At 42.5% G+C, this 19,845-nt stretch overlaps 2 protein-coding genes across 2 annotated transcripts in view; one reads left to right on the top strand and one right to left on the bottom strand.

Moving 5' to 3' along the window:
- LOC126062305 (protein SCO1 homolog, mitochondrial) overlaps positions 1–7,300 on the bottom strand; it is a 24,714-nt gene extending 17,414 nt beyond the window's left edge. The window contains exons 1-4 of the mRNA XM_049859707.1: positions 6,950–7,300; positions 4,943–5,033; positions 1,350–1,547; positions 506–598 (exon numbers count right to left, since the gene is read on the bottom strand). Coding sequence (XP_049715664.1) covers positions 506–598; positions 1,350–1,547; positions 4,943–5,033; positions 6,950–7,219 — 652 coding nt within the window. The 5' untranslated portion in view covers positions 7,220–7,300. The remainder of the gene's footprint in view (positions 1–505; positions 599–1,349; positions 1,548–4,942; positions 5,034–6,949) is intronic.
- ADPRM (ADP-ribose/CDP-alcohol diphosphatase, manganese dependent) lies at positions 7,283–19,814 on the top strand. The gene is made up of 4 exons (XM_049859706.1): positions 7,283–7,382; positions 13,638–14,257; positions 15,412–15,528; positions 19,363–19,814. Exons 1-4 carry the CDS (start codon positions 7,324–7,326, stop codon positions 19,650–19,652), a joined length of 1,086 nt encoding a protein of 361 aa, XP_049715663.1. The 5' UTR covers positions 7,283–7,323; the 3' UTR covers positions 19,653–19,814.
- The last annotated feature ends 31 nt before the right edge of the window (positions 19,815–19,845 follow it).

The raw sequence follows: 19,845 nt of genomic DNA, 5'->3' as shown, positions 1-19,845 counted from the left end.
CAGGAAGTATTTTGCATTTATAAAACACAAGTACTATGAGATAAAAATGTTCTTGTTCAATAATTCATCTTTACTCTCCCAATCTACATACTCCTAGAATGCAGGTTTGTGCTAAGTTTGGAAAGGGAAGAATGAAATACAGAGCTGGAACTGGAAGCAAAGTATCCTTATTCCCAATTCAAGGGTCTATTAACTTTGCTGATAGATGGAGGCCAAGTTCAAATCCTTCCTCTGTGACAAAGGAAAAAGACCACTGCATCAGGAGTTGAGAAACCTGTTTGTTTTTTTAATTAATTTATTTTTTAGAAGCCAGTTTCTTATTTATTTACTTACTAGCCACAGTCATGACTCTGAGCCTCATCTGTTTATGCACCTGTAAAACTAGGTGGGAATATTAATACCATTTGTCCTGCCTACTTCACCAGGCATCTTAAGGGTCAACTGAATTGGTCTTTCAAAAACTGTAAGAGCTGAGGAGATGTAAAATATTATTAACAAAACATACCTTTCACATAATCTGCAATGGCTTCTTTGGTGTCCCTTTCTGGGTCAATGGTGATGAAAAGTGGGGTTAAATTTGGCAGTGTTGGAATACTATCTGAAACGGAAGTTCTCATTAGCCAGTACTCACGTTCTACCACGGAAGGAGACATAAACGTTACAACAAGGTGTTAAGGAAACACAGAGGGATGTCTAACAGGCAGGGGACGGAGGGGGATGGCCTCCAGGAGGAACAGATCCATATATCTGTGGTGGAAGCAGACAAATACCCTATCAAACACCTACACCAGTGCACAGACTTTATTACCCCTGATTACATCATGTGGGTATCTTGTCTCTTAATCTAATCCTAATCCAATGCTCGTAATATTCCATCCAACCCTCCCCTCATGCCAAATTTCAAGGGGAAGGTAAACTATTAATAAGAACTTAGTATCTCAGAACAACTCACTTCAGAAAGGCTGCGCCCGCCCTTCTAGTACAGCGACTTCTGGGACATGATTAGCACTACCAGACACCACTGACTACCTATCCCAAAAACACAGATTTCCTGGGACATCAGACAGCCGCCCAGGAAAAGGCAACGGCAGGGCTCCAGGAAAGGAAGAAACACAAGGCTGAAGTTAAGGGAAACCCAAATTGCACGGACATTACCACTAAAATGAGCTTCCTTTGGTGAAGAATAAGGCACGGGAATCAAAGCAGCAAACTGGCCTAATGCTGAGATCTTAGGTTCCCACAAACCAAGCAGTTATAATGCTCCACACAACAACCACACAAAAACATGAAAACCGTAGCTCACTAAGGATAGTGAGGAAAAACACTCTTTACAGGGATGGTTTTCTTACCTATTTCATCCACAACTTGAATCATCTTTTCTAGTTCTTCTGGACAGATATCAGGGCAATGAGTGAAACCAAAATAAATCAGTACCCACTGGCCCAGGTAGTCCTTGTCAGTTTTCGGCTCTCCAGTATGAGTTGTGAGAGAAAATGGTCCCCCGAGTAAAGGTTTTCCTATGGATCGCTGCCGTTCCTTCTCCAGCTCTTAAAAAGACACACACACACACACACACGTTAACGTAACCACAGGTGCTCAAGTGCCCGAAACATGGTGAGTAATATACTAATGATTGTGGGGGCAGAAAATGTGGAAAAAATAGTCTCAGTTTTCAAGCAGCTTGAAAGATCTCTTAAGAAAAATAAGCATGAACCAAGAAAGCAGAATCAAAGTCAGTGCTATGGTGCTTAGTAAGGGCTACAAGGAAAGCGGTTAAGGTACATCTCCCGCCGTGGGAACACTTCGGTCCTAAGCCATTAGGCGTGGCCATACGGTGGCACAGGGGCGCAGAGCAGAGGGCCTGAGTCCGAGCGGGGTGAGCTGGGCAGCCTGGCACGGCAAGTCCGAGCCTGAGTGCAATGAGGACGGCATCTGCACGGGAGGCAGCACCATGATGGGACCTCTGCTGCATACAGGCGGACTGATCAAGTATGTAAACACACTGAGATGAAGAGAGTTACAAACAGAAAGGGAGTTAGAAAGATGGAGAGAGAAAACTGGAATGAACCCTGTAGTATTACAATGGAATCAGAGGTACTAGTGTGAACTTGGGGTTTCAATATATGCCCACCCAGTAAAAACCCAGTGCCGTCGAGTCAATTCTGACTCATAGTGACCCTGTAGGACAGAGTAGAACTGCCCCATAGAGAGTTTCCAAGGAGCGTCTGGCGGATTCAAACTGCCAACCCTTTGGTTCGCAGCCGTAGCACTTAACCACTACGCCACCAGGGTTTCAATATACACAGACACAGAAATAAATATAAAAAAATAAATACACATGTGAATAAACTAACAAGACAAAACAAAGAAAATCCCAAACCAAACCCAGTGCTGTCAAGTCGATTCCAACTCATAGAGACCCTGGAGGATTGAATAGAACTGCCCCAAAAAGAGGTTTCCAAGGCTGTAAATCTTTACAGAAGCAGACTGCCACATCTTTCTTCCGTAGAGCAACTGGTGGGTTTGAACCACCAACCTTTTGATTAGCAGCCAAGCACTTTAACCACTGTGCCACCAGGGCTCCTATAGATGTAAATACATAATTTCCTAGCTCTGTCCACTGTGAAGATTTGGGAGCACAGACACCCCAGATTTGGGTTCTAAATACCATTTTTCACTAAAAGAAACCAGGGCTCTTTGGAGAAATGGGTGATACCAGGACTGGAGCGAGGGAAGTACGAGATGAACCACTAATGTGCTGTCCCAAGAAGGAAGGAAGAACTCAAAGGAAACAGCAGCCTGCCTGAAGGGGCTCCCACTGGCCAACTGGGACAGTCTGAGGATCAAAATTAACAGAATAAAGGGTTATAATTCACTGACTAAATAGAAAATCATGAGTCCATACAACTAACAATAAATAAATAAATTGAAAGTTTGATGGGCAATCAAATAAATATATAAATACAGAATATTTACATATGTAGATACCAAGTACCACAGAATACACATTAAATACTCAAGACTAACTTCTCAGTAGAGAAGCCAGAAAGACACCACCTTAATCAAGTGATCAAAATGCACACCATGAGTCACGGGACAAACTGAAATCACGTGGCACCTGGCTGGATGCAAGGCGAACACAGCAACACTTTTTGATGTTCCTGCCAAGGTGTATGACCTGAACCTAATCAAGAGGAAACATCACCCAAACCCAGACTAAGGGCTAGTCTACAAAATAACTGGCCTGTGCCTTTCCAAGGTGTCAAGGTCATGAAAGTCAGGTAAAGACTTAGGAGCTGTTACAGGCTGAAGGAGACTAAAAACACACGACAACTAAGTACAAGGTGTGGTTCTGAACAGGATCCTTTTGTTATAAAGGACAAGTGGCAACTGTGAATGAGGTCTGAAGATTGAGTGGTAGTAATGTGCCACTGTTGGTCACGCTGGACAGTGTCCCTGCTTGAAGGAATACACACTAACGTATTCAGAAATGATGAGGCATCATGTCAGCAAAAACTCAGACGACTTAGGAAAACTTTTCTTTAAGATTGTTTTTAATTTTTTTTAATTTCAGCTTGGCCTTCTTCTAAAAAAAATTGAGGTGAAATTCACATAACATAAAATTAACCATTCTGAAGTGAACAAATTCAGTGACATTTAGTATATTCTTAACGTTGTACAACTACAACCTCAATCTAGATTCCCAACATTGCCATCATTCCAAAGTAAAATACCTTGCTCATTAGTTTCCCCCATCCACCCATCCCCACCCCACCCCCAGCAATCACCAGTCTGCATCGCCTCAATGGACTTATTTATTCTGGATATTTCATATAAATGGAATTACATATGACCTTTCGTACATAAATTTTTTGATAAAAAAATGTGTTACTACTGCAGGGGAAATTCTGAAGTCAGAAGACGCTTGCATATTCTGGAATTGTCTCTTTTACCTTCCTAACTTCTAAGTTTTGTTTTTTTGTGAAAACAAGGGAATCCACTGCTTCTTAGAATATGAAATTGTATCACTAAAATACTACTTGTTATGCAAAAAAATGTACGTATATCAATGTATGGCTCTTATATTGCTATGGTCCTAAAACCTACGAATTTTCACTCCCAGACTGAAACATCAATGCCTTTGTATAATGGCATCAAGAGATACTCTAATGATACCTTAAGATACATAAAGGTTTACTGGAAGCTCCTAAGCCAAATCTTAAAAGTACTAGAACATTCACTAAAATATAAAGTTCTTGCAAACAATTTATAAACACTCCAAGATGCAAACCCAGAGCAGTTTCTGGCATTCCTCAACTAGGCTCTCCCTATCTCGCCCACTCATCCTGTGGGCAGCGTCTGGCCTTTTCCTCTGCTGATACCCAGGGTTTGCAGTATCTACCACCTGTTCCCATGCCTGACTCTCCCAGGAAGCCATCCCAAATCCCAGGGTTACCTGTCTGCCTTCCTTTGGCCCTCAGAGCACCTGAGCATCCCTCTGTCGTGGCAGAGCCTTATCCAGTGTAATTTCCCACTTCTGTATCTTTTTCCTCATCATGTGCACCACAACGGCTGGACTGCACCTTGGTCGTGTTTGTACCCTCGGGCTTTCATATTGCCTACATTCCAATTGTTCACACTAAGTCTCTTAAAATTATTAAGACAGTGGTAGCCTGGACTGGATCCTGGAACAGATAGAGGACATTAATGGAGAAACAGGCGATGCCAATTTTAATTTCTTAGTTTTGATAAATGTGCCACGGTTATATGTTAACATTAGGGCAAACTAGGTGAAGGGTACACATGAACTTTCTATACTACCTTTGCAACTTTCCTGTAAATCTAAAATTATTTTAAAATAAAAAATTAAAGGAAAAAAAAAGATGTTAGTTTATAGCCAGGAAGGATTTTATTTAGAAGTGGTCAGATGTTATCTACTTACTTTCCATCTTTTCTTTCTTGAAGTACTTCATTCCAGCCAATAAAGCTCCTCCAAGAGCGAATGTGAATGCTAAAGACTTCCAGGAAACAGGCTACTGGGGCAGAGATTTCCAAAATAAGAACACTGGCAAGACGCAAAACTTAACCATACTGAGTTCATTAGTTTTTAATCTACACACACACACACACGCCCTGATCTTGTTAACCGTGCAGAATGTTCCAAGTTACTTTTGGATAAGAAAATGCTGGCCCATGTCTGTGAATTCAATTACATTTGGGCTCATAACAGATGATTACAAAGGCATTCAACTACAGGGGTAAATTCCCTAAATCAATTTCTTTTCATGTGAAAAACAATCCAAAGAAGCCCGAATACCAAGCTACTTGTCTATGCCCCTGGCCCCAAACATTGGTTTAAAACCCAGTTAAATAAACACTTGTGCTAACATTGAGAATATAAGTCAAATAAAATTCAGGAAGAAGTCCCAGGGTGGTGCAAAGTGTTAAGCGCTCCACCATTAACTGAAAGGTTGAAGGTTCAAGTTCACCCAGAGGCGCCTCAGATAGAAAGGTCTGGCAATCTACTTCTGAAAATTCAGCCACTGAAAACTCTGTGGAGCTCAGTTCTCTGACACAGACACACTTGGGGTTGCCATGAGTCGGAGTCAGCCTGAAAGCAACTGGGCCTTCAAAGTAACAAAGTCAAAGGGGAAGACATCTGAAAATGGAGCTAAGTACTCCTTCTCAAATCCCAAAATAAGATGTTGGCTACCTACAGTATTAACCTCCAGCCAGCTCCTAAAACCCACTTCTCTCCCCTACCACCAGAAGGTAGTGGCTTTTTAATTCTTTTTGGGTCATAACTAACCATCACCAATTGCCGTTGAGTCAATTCTGACTCATAGCAACCTTATAGGACAAAGTAAAACTGCCCCACAGAGTTTCCAAGGAGTGCCTGGTGGATTCCAACTGCCGACCTTTTGGTTAGCAGCCCCACCTCTTAACCACTATACCACCAGGGTTTCCGGGTCATAATTGGAACTGAATAAAAGGTAAGGACCCTTTACCAAAAAATAGACACCAGCACTCAACGAAACCTATTTTGCTTCAATTTCAAGGTATTCACTGACCTTACGAAGGGGGATTCAGGTGACAGAAATTATAAAAGGGCTCTGACTCCTCAGACCTGGTAAACCTACGGTTGATACCCCTGAGAAACCTGAAACTTATTATTTTGACTCAAGGGCTGATGGAAATCCAAGCCTGAATATCTAACCACATGGAAAGGGTGTGTGTTCTCAAGTTCTCTCTAGGGCTGGGGCTGCAGCCCAGGCCTGCGCCTCAATCGCCCCAGTGTATTTCTGTTTTTTTTTTGTTTTCCAATCTAACCTTGAATTGAAGCGAGACCCGCGCCTCAATCACCCCAGTGTCTCTGTTTCTTATGCAATCACCCCGGTGTATTTCTGCTTCTCATTCGACCTCCTCTATGCTCCTTGCTTAACCGCTTTGTCAGCTTATTTTGCAGAAAAATATCAGGTGTTTCAAGAGACTAAAGCCAGAGTGGTAGACAAGAACGAGCTTGAACCAGACGTGGCCCGCGAGGTCCAGCCGAGCCGTACTCGAATTATCTATGTATGAGATTTCCCAGAAAATTAATGTGTGTTACTTCCTAAATCAGAATCCCAATAAAGACGGTAACCTAACCCCTGCTCAGGGAGTCAGATGATGGCTAGCTCCCTGGCTCCTAGCATTGCTGCTCTGCAATAAACCGGTTCTTCTTTCCTTAAAACTCGGTGTGTCTTGTCTCTTGGCCTTACAGCTCATCGGGCAGGGACCCACCTGGTCCGCGAACAGGGCTACGGGTGAACCAGGGAAAACGGGGGATGAGATATCGTTAAGGCTGCTGAGTTGACAATTTTAGCCCAGGCCGAGAGGTTTTTGGAGGTTATGGCCAAGAGGGATAGGACGGTCGCGCCGAGCCACGGACGGGCTCCAGGTCTGCACTCACCCCGGGCTTCGAGGGGCGCGTTGTGTCTCTGTGGTCCTTCGACCCAGGCGGTGGCGGCATCGCAGTGCTCAGGGGCCGGCTTCCCAGGTAGCAACCTCCGAGCCCTGAAGCCCGCCACGCCCCCTCTCGCCGCACGCAGAATGGCCTCAGCACGACTCTCAAGGTCCCCGCAGGCGAGCTCCAAAGCCCGAGTCCGCGAGGCAAGAAACGCCAACATGGACCACCGAGGGGCCGCATGATCCAGCCAGGTCCTAGCAGGACACCCGCCATGACTTGGGAGACCACGCCTCCTTTGCCCCGCCCCGCGGCTTCCGGCACCGGTTCCGCTTCCTCCGGAAGTCGGACACAGCCGCTCTCTCCGCCCGCGCCGCTCGATGGTTGGGCGGAGAGTGGCTGGAGCTCCGGGAGCCGTTCGCGGAAGGGCCGGGAGGCGGTAGGTGGTTCCTTGCGGCTGGAGGCGGGTCGGGCCTGGGCGGGCCGGGGACGGGCTGGAGCGGGGCGCCGAGCTCCCGGCAGGGGCTGCGCCACGGCCGGGGCCGGTGGACCAGGAGCGCGGGGGCGGCCCCTGGACTGCACGCTCGGGGCTTCGGGGACCACAGCCAGCTCCTCGCCCCGCCGGGCGCGCCCGGCCTCGGCGGGGAGACAACGCTGCCCGGGGGCTAGCGGCGCCCCACTGCGCCCCACCTGCGACCCTCGCTGTGCCCAGGTGGCCGAGTGGCAGCGCAGGCTTGTTGACGCCTGGGCGTCCCCGAAGTGGAAATCGACCCCGTTATGCTTGAGATAATCCTTTATTTACTTTTGTCTGTTTATAATGATAATTCGGTTAGGGCTGCAAGGACTGGTCAGTATGGCCGAAGTGCCCCCAGCTGTTCCCCCGTTATGTTACTCAGTCCTGAAGCGCAGCGCTGCATAAAGAAATGGGTTCTGCGACGTATCCCGCTCTTACCTGGGTCTCTTAGTTTCTGCAGTAAAATGCCTTCGCGGATACTCCCGTCCCCTTCATTTTCCTGATTTTAAATTTGTTGATGGGTCCCTGATCTGGGACAGCTTATCTTGCTCTCAGCTCCTAACTGATGAGGTTAAGATAATGTGTAGGTTTATTTTTCGCTCCTTGGAAAGTCATTTTAACTTGCATTCATTCCGCCTGTTTTTGTTTCTGTCACAATAGCTGCAGTTTTACGGTACACCCGTGGTTGATTTGCAAAACACAGGAAAAGGGGGGGAAAAAAATTGCCCTCTCATTCTCTTCCTGAACTACAGATCTCACTCCTTTGTGGCTTTTTTTTCAGGAAGCTGCCACTGAGGCAGAAAAATGCCTGCCCTAGTGATTGTGGGACTGAGGCATGATTTCTGTGAGTTGGTGGCTCAAAGAGTTAAGCTCTCCAAGGAGAGGTTGGCAGTTTGAACCCACCCAGTCTGAAGAAAGGCCTAACAACCTACTTCTGAAAAGTCACGCTATGAAAACCCTATAGAGTGCAGTTCTCTGCAACACATGGGATTGCCATGATTTGGAATCTACGGGATGATGACCGGTTGCTGGTTTTTTGGTTTGGCCTAACTGGTCAACTTATAGTCTACTATTAACCTGTGTATCTTGATCCCAAAGTTGGGCTGGAACTTCTGCCCGAAGTTAGAAATCTTCTTGAATGTTTGCTTAGCACTTAGATCATTTTTAATGAAAACTAGTTTTTTGTTTTTTTAATACTGAAGCTGGGTGTGGGCAAGACTTTTGCCCTTTTATTTCTGTGTGTATTTTTGCCTAGGGAAAAGTTTTTTCTCTAATTGTCAAAAAGGCAAAAGTATGTTGCTTATTCAGGCAGTGAACATATAAAATTATTGTTCAATTCTTTAATTGCTCAATTGTAGGTTAACTGATCAAATGCGGGTTATATAAATTAAAATTGAAATCTGTTGTTTCAGCTGGTATGTTAAATTTCACTTGCCAAAGTGATTTTTTTTAAATAGTTTTCATTTAAATGTATTGTTTACCAAAGCATTTTGTATAACTTGTTCATATTAAATGTATGATACATAAAATACCAACTTTCAAAACAGTTTTCTGCTCAAAGTAGGTGTTAATAACTAATATATTTTGGATGAATGAATTACTAGTAACACCTCTGAGCCAGATTTCACGGACTGCTGAAACCTTTTCAGCATCATAGGAACACGAAAGCCTCCACTGACAGCCAGATGGCTGGAAATCGAACCTGGATCTCCTGTACGGAAGGCAAGATTCCTCTTCTGAGCCACCACTCCCCTTCCCTCCATTGCAATACCCATTGCCACCCAGTCGATTCTGACTCAGCGACCCTTTAGGACACAGTAGGTCTGTCCCATAGGGTTTCCAAGGCTGTATTCTTTATGGAAGCAGACAGTTTCACATCTTTCTCTCTCAGAGTGGCTGGTGGGTTCGGACTGCCGACCTTTCAGTTAGCAGCTGAGCACTTAACCACTGTGCCACCAGGACTCCGTCTCCCATTGCAATGGTCCCCCTTAATAAAGTCTCTCTTTACTAATGTCCACACTTGCAGTTTTTTCCTTTGGTAGTATATCGTGTGAAGGAAGCATACTTTTCAGTGTGGGCCAGGGCTTCCAACCCTTTCTTTCTGGTTTGAACCCCTGCTGAGAATTTGATTTCCATCCCCAATATATTGAATCATAATCTACATTTTAACAAAATCTCCTGGTGATTCTTATGTAAACGTACAACAAATATTGAGAGCCGCTGCTCTACTGGTGGATCTCAGCCGTGGCCCCTAACCAGCAGCATTAGCGTTGCCTGGGAACTTAGTTCGCAGCAGAGGTTTGCGTTGGAATGAACTGATTACAAGCCCTGGTGTAGGGCTGTCCTTGTTCAAAAGTTCGTCACAGATACTTGAGGATTTTCCACAGGAACTTGAGCCATCTACCAATCTTAAGTATTACAGAATTTTATTATTAGCATCATCTCACAGCAAGTTCCCAGCAATTAAGCATCCCTAGATATTTCTTCCTATTTATAAAAATGACTTATGCCTAATGTTGTTTTCACAAAATGCTGGCCATTTATCCTGCCCCATGACTTTTTGTAGGAGTTTCGAGAGAAAATTTTGTAAAATCTTCATTTTTCTGTTCTAGAGAAAGTTGGAGGTGTTTCATTTATCTTGAGGCTCACCAGACAGATGTATTTTCAGAGCTCTGATTTAAAAATCGTTTTTCTTCATATGCATGTAGTGCTTTCTGGTTTACACAGTAGTTTGCTGAGCATTATAACTCAGTTGACTCTTACAACAACCCAACAAGGTGATTTTCCTTATTTGCACGAGGAAAAACTGAGACTGTAATTCATTTGCAGGTCTTCAATTTCAAAACTTTCATCCTAATACCTCATAACTAAAACCTGGAAAACAGCATAATAAATGGTGCAGACAAAACTTTCAGAACGAAGTTCACCAAAAACTTGCTATTTTCCTTTCTTTTCTAAAGCATACTTTTAACTCTGATTCTTCTGTACTTTCTGTTCTCTGATTTTTAGATTAAAAAAAAAAGTTTACATATTATGGACACTTAAAGACCCACCTGGAAGTAGGGAGAATAAACCTCTTAACAGTTATTATCTTCCCTCTAGTTCCCCACTTTTGTGTGTGTATTTGGGGCAGGGGCTATTTTGAAAACGTTCCACAGCATTAGAATGCTTATTAATTCTAAGCTTCCCCACTGGAGATGGTTTTGATTCTTTGATTTTTGTCCTCCGAGATCAGTCTTTCTGAGCTCTCTGGTATCTCCCTGAACCATTAAACTCGTTGGGAGAGTCAGTTCCCTGCCCGCTTGGTTCTTTTTGCTCCAACTTACTTCTGACTCTGGTTGTCTTTCACTCTGTGTGCCCCTGTCCTCTCCTCTTGTCTCTGATCTTAACAGATCACGGGGTAAATTTAAATGTCTGTTTTTCAAAATAATTAGTAAAATTGTATGTTCTCTATCCCCCTCCCCCCCCCTTTTTTTAAAAAAAGCTGTTTGTATTCAACATTTTGGATCTCTTTTCTACCTCAGAACACATTGCTGTTTTGAAGTGTGTGGGCCTTCATGGTTCTCTTCACATTGTTTAGCTTTTTTTTTTAAAAAGCTGCTAACTCTTAGTGTAGCTTTGAGTGTCCATAAACTGAACTGTATTCCAGTGGAAATTGTGTCTGACAGAAAAGCAAGTCAATTTGGCTTTAAGTCTAAAAGGGGGATTTATTGGCTGATGTTAGTGACCAAGGGTAGCTCTAGTAGGGACAGGTAGATCCAGGTACTGTTTCCCAGACTCTACTTCTTGTCATCACTCAGATTTGGTTCCTTCTGTGTTGGGTTTATTCTCAGGTAACTTCTCCCTAGCAGCCCCAGTTCCAGCCAGCAGCTTAGCAGAGATAGCTGTAGTAGTTTTGTCAGTAGTTCTAGCAAAATTCCCAGGCCTGATGCTTATTGACCCAAGTTGGGTTTTATACCTACTGGCCAGAGGGGAACTGGGCTTTTATAAGAGGCCAGGCCTGGGCCAGGTTTCTGCTCCTCACCCATTCGGGAGGTGGAGGTCAGACTACAAAGGCTGAGAGTGAGGAATTGGGTAGATGCCTAAAGGGAAATCAGGATGCTGTTACCAGAAGAAGGAAAAATGAATGCTGGGCAGGCGAAAATAACAGCTGTCTACTGGAGAGAAGATCAAATTAATTAGAACTAAATTCCCTCTAGAAGATCCATAGTACATATTATCTCCTCAAAGGCTCTGAGTAGTCCCTTGGCAATAAAGCCTTTAAACCTTGTTTGAAGGTAAAAACAAAACAGCTCATTTGGCAGCGGATAAAGTGTTCCCAGAAACAGTTTTCCCTTTAGCTTTGCTGGTAACGTTCCATGTGCTTGCTAAATTATTTTTTGGTTTGATCCTCTGGTCTGTACTTGGAATCACAAAAATTTAAAACCTAATAAAGAACTAGAGATTTTCAGCTTATCAGTGAGTTTTGCATTTCTTGTATCTGAGTTCTTTACCTTTCAGATCAGATTCCCATTTCTACACTCCTCATACAGAGTTACCGACTGGGTATCTAGTGGGGCTTTCAGACGGGGGCTGAAGGAAGAAGGAGCAGATACACAAAATAACATGAGAACCCCAAACCACTTTTCAGGATTTCTATTTCTGGTGCTATTTTAGGGCTAGCCTATTTTACATATCCAGTTACATCCAACCACATTAAGGAAGAAAGTAGCTGAAGCTTGTAATTGATGGACCAGATAGAAAGTGTATCGCTAGTGACAACAATTTTAGAATGAAGAGAGCCCCCTCATTCTCAAATCAGTAAACTGAAGTCTGATTTTATCGCTGGCTGTGGGGTTGTTGCCTCCACCTCAGTTAAGAGGGCTGACAATTAGGATTTCACGTGTCTATATGTCGGGTTGCTGTAGGGTCGCTGTGAGTCGGAATCGACTCGACGGCAGTGGGTTTGGGTTTTTGGTTATAGAGGATTAAATAGCGGCTCTGGAGGTATATTGGGCAAATGACTGGAAACCAGGAATCTGAAAGTAATTGTAGAAGTTCCAAATGAATTTTTAGAAGCAATTAAGTTTTAATAATGCATTCAGACCCATGGCAGCAGTTTATTACTTACAGTCTTCATAATAAAAATAGTTGATAATTTAGGAACTTGGCCTTCGGTTTTGTTTTAATCCTTAGTGTTCTTGGCTCTTTTCAGAAATGATTATAAATTTAGATTGTAAGCCATCTAATAAAATAATAGACTTTTTTTGGGCCGGGGGGTGGGTGTTAAAACCCTTGCTCTTCTTGGCCACAATTCAGTGCAGAAATAATTTGTAAGAAGGAAAGATTCGCTATTTCATGGTTTGGTTTGGTTGTGGGAATAGGGGATTAATATTCAGGGTAAAAAAAAAAAGTCAGAATTAGAATCCAACTATTTAAAGAACCAAGAACCACTGTTCACAGAAATTACAGTCACATCAATGTCAAAGTTAATTTTTATACAAGGTTTTTTTCTTTTTTGATTAAAGCGGTTTCTCTCAAAATGCATATACTTATTTAAGTAAAAAGATAAATATTTTTCCTCTCTTTTCACGTCTTCACTGCCTCCCCGTTATTCCAGATATAAAATATGAGAAACTTATTTCAGGTCACCTACCCACCAGCAAAGAGAAAAGAGCTAGCCTGACGGAAAATAACCCGTAATGGGAATCTGATGCATAAGGTAGAATGAATTCATGTAATATACAACTTTCAAATAAAACCTTGACGTTTTGAAAGAACCATTTTGGTGTTTGTGGGAAAGGGGTGCGTGTGTGTGTGTGTGTGTGTGTGTGTGTATGTATGTATGTGTGCTTAACACTAGTTCGTATTTCTTAAAAATTTAGAAATTATTCCAGATTTGAATTTGGCTCTACTTATATTAGAACGCCTATTCATTAATTGGATGACAACACCATTTTGTAAACTATTATTCTCCCGAGGGATAGAGGTTATCATCTGTTTTCCAGATGAGAAAACTGAAGCATTTTAAAGACACGGTAACTTGGACCTATGACCATCCAAGACTCAAACGCACTTTTCTCTGTACCAAGGTGCTTAGTGAATTAAACTGTTAAGTTTAATATTCATTTTAGCGTTTTCTGCAGTCCAATTAGAAAATTATGGTGTTTACAACTTGGTTGTCTTTTTTACTTTATGTAGTTTACAGGAAGGCTGTTTGGAGATTATGGATGATCAGCCGGGAACCTTAAGGGAGAGTTCAGAACTTCTCTTCTCCTTTGGAGTTATAGCAGATATTCAGTATGCTGACTTAGAAGACGGCTATAATTTCCAAGGAAACAGGAGGAGATACTACAGACATAGTCTTCTTCATCTACAGGGTGCTATCGAAGACTGGAATAACGAAGGCAATATACCCTGTTGTGTACTTCAGCTTGGAGATATCATTGATGGATACAATGCACAGTATCAAGCATCAGAAAAGTCTCTAGAACTTGTTATGAACACATTTGAAACGCTTAAAGTCCCAGTTCATCATACATGGGGAAATCATGAATTTTATAACTTCAGTAGAGACTATTTAACAAACTCCAAACTTAACACCAAGTTTCTGGAAGACCAGATTGTACATCATCCTGAGACCATACCTTCAGAAAACTACTATGCTTATCATTTTGTACCATACCCTAAATTCCGGTTCATTTTACTTGACGCGTATGACTTGAGTGTCTTGGGTGTGGATCAGTCTTCTCCAAAATACCAGCAATGTATGAAGATACTGAAGGAGCATAATCCAAATGCGGAATTGAATAATCCTCAAGGTGAATTATTCCTTTGAGCTGAGAATCTAATACCTTGTCTTTAAATTCTTCAGCTACCTTTTATTCAGCAGGAAGATGCACGATTAAGGTAAAAGTATATTGTTGCTGTTGTTCAGGGTCAGGATTTTCTCACAAGCTGATGTTACACGGATTGATGGCAGTTGATTCAACATTCCTCTATTTAGCAGATACTTGAATGCTTCCTCTGTGCCAGGCAGTTTTTCTAGGGCGAGCTATTCAGAGCTATAACAAATACTGACAATATCCCTCTTTTGTGGAGGGAGTGGGGGGAACAAGAGAGGTAGGTGGGCAGGACAGATAATAAATGGAATAAAACCAAGGCTGTTTGTCACAGTGATAAGTGCTATCAGGAAAAGGAAGCAGGATGATGGTGTAGGAAGGGACGAGGATTACTAATTCAGAATAGGTGGTCAGAGAAAGCCTTTCTCAGGAAATAAACATTTACATGGAAACCTGAATGACAAGAAGGAGTCATCTTTGGGAAGAGTAAGGAGCCCTGGTGATGCAGTGGTTAAGCACTCAGCTACTAACCAAAAGGTTGGCAGTTCAAACCTACCTGCTGCTCTGTGGGAGAAAGATGTGGCAGTCTGCTTCTCTAAAGATAAACATCTCAGAAACCCTGTGGGGCAATTCTGTCCTGTAGGGTTGCTGTGAGTCAGAATCAACTCAAAAGCTTTGGATTTATTGGGGCAGAGTATTCCAAACAGGGAAAAACAAGTGTAAAGGCCCAAAGCAGAATAAGACTTCGGCATTTTTGAAGACCACAGAAAAGGGCCAATGTGGTGGTGTGGGGGTGGGGTGGAGAGGGTATGAGGTGATTGTGGAAAGTAAACAGTAGCTAGACTATGTAGTGCCTTGTTGGTATAGGAAGGAGCTTGTATTTCATTTAAAATGTAATGGAAAGCCAGTGAGATAAGCAAAAGTGTCCCAACTAGGATTAAGATAGACTGATTCATACATTGTTCTAAATTCTGGTGATTTCTCATTTTAAGTTATTTACTCTTTAAGATGGCTGCCAGTCAAATATTTCTAAAGAAAAGTACAAGTCTTCCTGTATTAACTAAGTTTGAATGCCCAAATGAGGGGGTAAAAAAATGACATTTGGTGGATGTGACTTTCTGAATTCATTTCAGGACTTTCTGAGCCCCAGTTTGTCCAGTTTAATGGAGGATTCAGCCAAGAACAGCTGAACTGGTTAAATGAAGTTCTTACGTTCTGTGACACAAACCAAGAAAAGGTGGTGATTGTTAGTAAGTATTTTAAGTGTTTATCTGATTATATTAGCATTTTAGGGAATGGGAAAAGTTAGGTTTTAATAATACTAGCAATATTTATATTGTGATAGCCTAAGATCAGCAGTTCAAATCCATTAGCTGCTCCTTACAAACCCTATGGGGCAGTTCTGCTCCGTCCTATAGGGTCGCTGTGAGTTAGAGCTGACTTGATGGCAATGGATTTTTTTTTTCTTCACTGTAAAATGGATGCTTAGTTTAAAATTTTTTATTGAGAAACAACCTGAATCATTTAAAGTTGAGTCAGGAAAGAATTGTAAAATAACAAAAAACATCTTGATATATATTAGAAAGCCCCTATTCCATCTACATACTTTCTCCCACATCAGTAGAAGATTGTTGTTGTTGTTGTTAGGTGTCATTGAGTCAGTTCCAACTCATAGCGACCCTGTCTGTGTACAACAGAACGAAAACACTGCCCTGTCCTACGCCATCCTTATGATCGTTGTTATGCCTGAGCCCATTGTTGCAGCCACTGTGTCAGTCCACCTTGCGGAGGGTCTCTACCAAGCATGATGTCCTTCTCCAAGACTGGTCTCTCCTGCTAGCATGTCCAGTAGAAGATTGATAAATAAAAATTACATTTATATATAGGAACACAATGTTACATTATCAACCATTTAAATAAATTCTAAGACTCCTGTAGCTAAGTTAGAAATTTTATAAGTTGGCCTTTTAGGATTCAAAGTATAGTTTCCCCAAGTAGGATCAATTTATGTAGTAATTTTTAAATGAGAAATTCGGTTCAGGCCCTACACACAATCTCAGCCTTAGGAGACCTACCTGTCAGTGAAGTAAGTGGCCACCAAATAGGCAACTGCTGCCTAAATGAAAGGAAAGCTGACATCACGGGAGAGAAGTATTACAGGCTTAGCTGGTAGTGAGTCATTTCAGTACTATAACTGTCTGCCACAGGGTTACGAGGAATTTGGATTTGTGTTATTTTTACTTAGAATAGGTTTTTGACAGACATACTGCTGTCGGAGATGATAGGAATCTGGAGTTGCTTGAGACACACACTTATGCACACACGTATGTACACACACACAGGAAAAGCTGGATTTGGATTTGCAGTATGGCTGGTATGTATGGTTTGGGGACTGAGATCACAGCCCTTGTTCTAGAATTGATGTGGCAAAATGGATGAGAAGATTGGACTGAGACTTAGAAGGACTGGAAGCCATCCTGGCCCTTATTTACATGAACTGTGGGACCCTGGACAAATATCTAACCTACGTACTGCGGTTTTCTCAGTATTGCATCAAATAAAATGATAAATATGAAAACACTTGGAGAATGCGTTTCTGTGTGTAAGTGTGATTTTTACTTAGTAATCTTTCAGTGATATGGAAACCATGTGGATGGAATAGGAGTGTTTCTGCTGCTGTGGAATAGTGAATGTTCATTCAAGGCTCGGAGAATATAAACCCATTGCTGCTGAGTCAGTTCTGACTCAAGCAACCCTACAGGACAGAGTAGAATTGCCCCATATCGTTTCCAGGGAACGGCTGGTAGATTCAAACTGCTGACCTTTTTGTTAGCAGCCTGAGCTCTTAACCACTGTGCCACTGGAGCCCTCCAAGACTATTGGCTGTATGTGACGATCTTTGGCTCTATACTAAAGGATCTCAAAAACTGGGGTACTTTTTGATTTATGTCTGCTTTTTAGTTTTCTTCTGGCAGGCTGTAAGTGTTACTTTAGAGAATACTAGAGCTAAAAACACTTAGACATTATATAGCCAGACCCCTTTGTTTTAAAGGTATGGAAACGGAGGCCCAAAGAGGTTGAATCACATAGCTAAAATCCTATAGCTACTGACAGAACTGAGACGGGAGTCCATGTTTTACATCCCAGCCCCCTTCCCACTCTAGCCCTCATTCTTCCCGTTTCTTTTTTACTGCTGGCAGTGGACCCTTCTAGTTTAGTGTCTTTTACATTCTTCTTCCACTTTGCTGTAAGCTAGGAAACTAGATAAGCAAATCTTTAACAACTGAGTGTCCGAGATTTTCTTGTAGTAAAGTTTAAAATGTTTAATAGAAATTTTCATTTGTTTTTGTTTGCTTTTTTAGCTTTCCTTCTGGCTATTCAGAGGTCATTTTGCCTAGTTGTTGAGTTTTTGCTCTGCATTTGGAAGGACAGAATTGCCATGAGCTAAGATGGGGAATGTTACAGGGGAGGAAGGCTTGGAGGGAGGGTTCCTGAGTTCACGTTTGGATATATTAAGTGTCAGATGGCTCTTAGATATCAGAAGCCTGTTAGATATTAGTGGAAATGTTGAGTGGACAGTTTGGTCATATGAATCTGAAATTGAGTATCTAGGTTTAGGCTAGATATATAAATGTAGAAGCTGAAAGGACATCCTCCCCGCCAAAAAAAAAAAAAACAAAAAAACTTGTTGCCATTGAGTCAATTCCGACTCATAATGACCGTATAGGACAGAGTAGAACTGCCCCATAGAGCTTCCAAGGAGCGCCTGGTGGATTTGAACTACTGACCTTTTGGTTAGCAACCGTAGCACTTCACCACCACACTGAAGAACACAGATGATCTTTAAAGCCATGTAAGTCACTTAGAGATCACCAACGCATTAGGTGTAGAGAGAGAGGACAAGTCCAAGGACTAAGCGTTTGGGCACATCTGGTAAGACACTAGGAAAATGAGGAGAAACCAGCAAAGGAGATTGAGAATTAGTGGCCACTGAAGTTGGAGGAAAACTAGGAGAGTGTGGTGTCCTAGAAGCCAAGTGTTTCAAGGAGGAGGGAGCGACTGTTCGTGTCCAGTGCTGCAGAGTCTTGCTAGGTGAGTCCAGTATGGCTTCTAGGCCCTGGGAAGGAAGTCACACGCCCCTTTGGACTCAGCCTTCCCTTCCTTACTACAGCGTGGAGGGTGGTTGTGGGTACGTGTGTGCGTAGTAAGTTCCTTTGACTCCTTTTCTTGCTTTAGTGGCCTGTTTAACTAACAATATTTTTAAAGCTTACATTACAGACAGACTAATAGGTATTGAGCAGAAGCGTGTTTAAATTTTGGAATAAAAATGAACAATAACAGAAAAAAGAAAAGGGATTTAATGGGAAGAAGCAAAGCCCAGTGAGCTACTGAACTTGTACTTCAGAATGAAGACTGGGCCTAATATATGTTTGGGCGTTAGGAATTTGAAAGTTTCCCGACTGTACTTCACACTTTACTGTGGGACCTAGAGTAAATATTCCCTGCTTCAATGCAGTTTTCTTATCGCATCTTGTGAGTGGGTGTGGCTACCTCTGCTTCGTGGAGGGGTTGTGAAGAAAAACAACTTTAAGGTGGCATGAACTACTACTAAGGCACTGCGTGTATAAGTGACGTACTCCATGGCTTCCTACCTAAACTGCTCCTTTCTTTAGGATTATTTCTTTCTATGTATAAGACATTCATTTTTAAGGAAATGAATGAGATTGGGTTCCAGGGCAGCATCGGCCTGATTTCTGGCCAGCTTTGCAGACTGGCCTACACAGGAAGCCCTTGATCTCCCTCGGTGCTCACACATCATGAGACTGTGTAGGGCACAGAGATCTCAGGGCTTCTGCCTCTACAGACTTCTTCCGCCTTATATGCGAACTGTCTAACCCTTCTTTCTGTGCTCCAGAAACTGTGGAGTACATAGTTCTTCATGTATCTGGATCCTTTCTGCTCTCAATCCATTTGGATAATGAGGTAGAAATATACATTTTTTTCTGGTTTTTAGCCATTTATTTGATGAAAGCACTATTTCTTAAGTGGTTCATAACTCTTTTTATTTTTTCTTTTACTAACAGGCCATCTTCCCATTTATCCGGGATCCTCTGACAGTGTGAGCCTAGCCTGGAATTACAGAGACGCCCTTGCAGTCATTTGGTCTCATGAATGTGTGGTTTGCTTCTTCGCTGGTCACACCCACGATGGTGGGTACTCGGAGGATCCTTTTGGTGTGCACCATGTCAGTCTAGAAGGGGTCATTGAAACAGCGCCAGATAGCCAGGCTTTTGGCACAGTCCATGTCTATCCTGATAAAATGATGTTGAAAGGGAGAGGCAGAGTTCCCAACAGAATTATGAATTACAAGTAAGAAGAAGCTTTCCATCTATAGTCTGATTTGTCGACCTTCGTAGAAAGAGAATGACTTCGCTTGTGTGTTTGGCCCTCCCCTCAAAGGTCCCCACAGAAACGTGAATCCTCAGTCCCATCGTTCAGTGTTGTGCCTGCATAATAAAATGGATTTCTGGCCTCAGTGTGCATTAGTTCATAAAGTATTCTAAAAC

This window comes from Elephas maximus, chromosome 19 (assembly GCF_024166365.1).
Source record: "Elephas maximus indicus isolate mEleMax1 chromosome 19, mEleMax1 primary haplotype, whole genome shotgun sequence".
Lineage (NCBI taxonomy): Eukaryota > Metazoa > Chordata > Mammalia > Proboscidea > Elephantidae > Elephas > Elephas maximus.
The sequence above is the reverse complement of the archived record's forward strand: the minus strand, read 5'-3'. Positions and strand labels throughout refer to the sequence as shown.

Bases quoted from the DNA above. Each gene is read 5' to 3' on its own strand.
- ADPRM (XM_049859706.1), top strand. From the start codon at position 7,324: ATGGTTGGGCGGAGAGTGGCTGGAGCTCCGGGAGCCGTTCGCGGAAGG. The intron at 7,383-13,637 runs GTAGGTGGTTCC...TACTTTATGTAG, and splicing joins CGCGGAAGGGCCGGGAGGCG to TTTACAGGAAGGCTGTTTGG. The intron at 15,529-19,362 runs GTAAGTATTTTA...TTTTACTAACAG, and splicing joins AGAAAAGGTGGTGATTGTTA to GCCATCTTCCCATTTATCCG.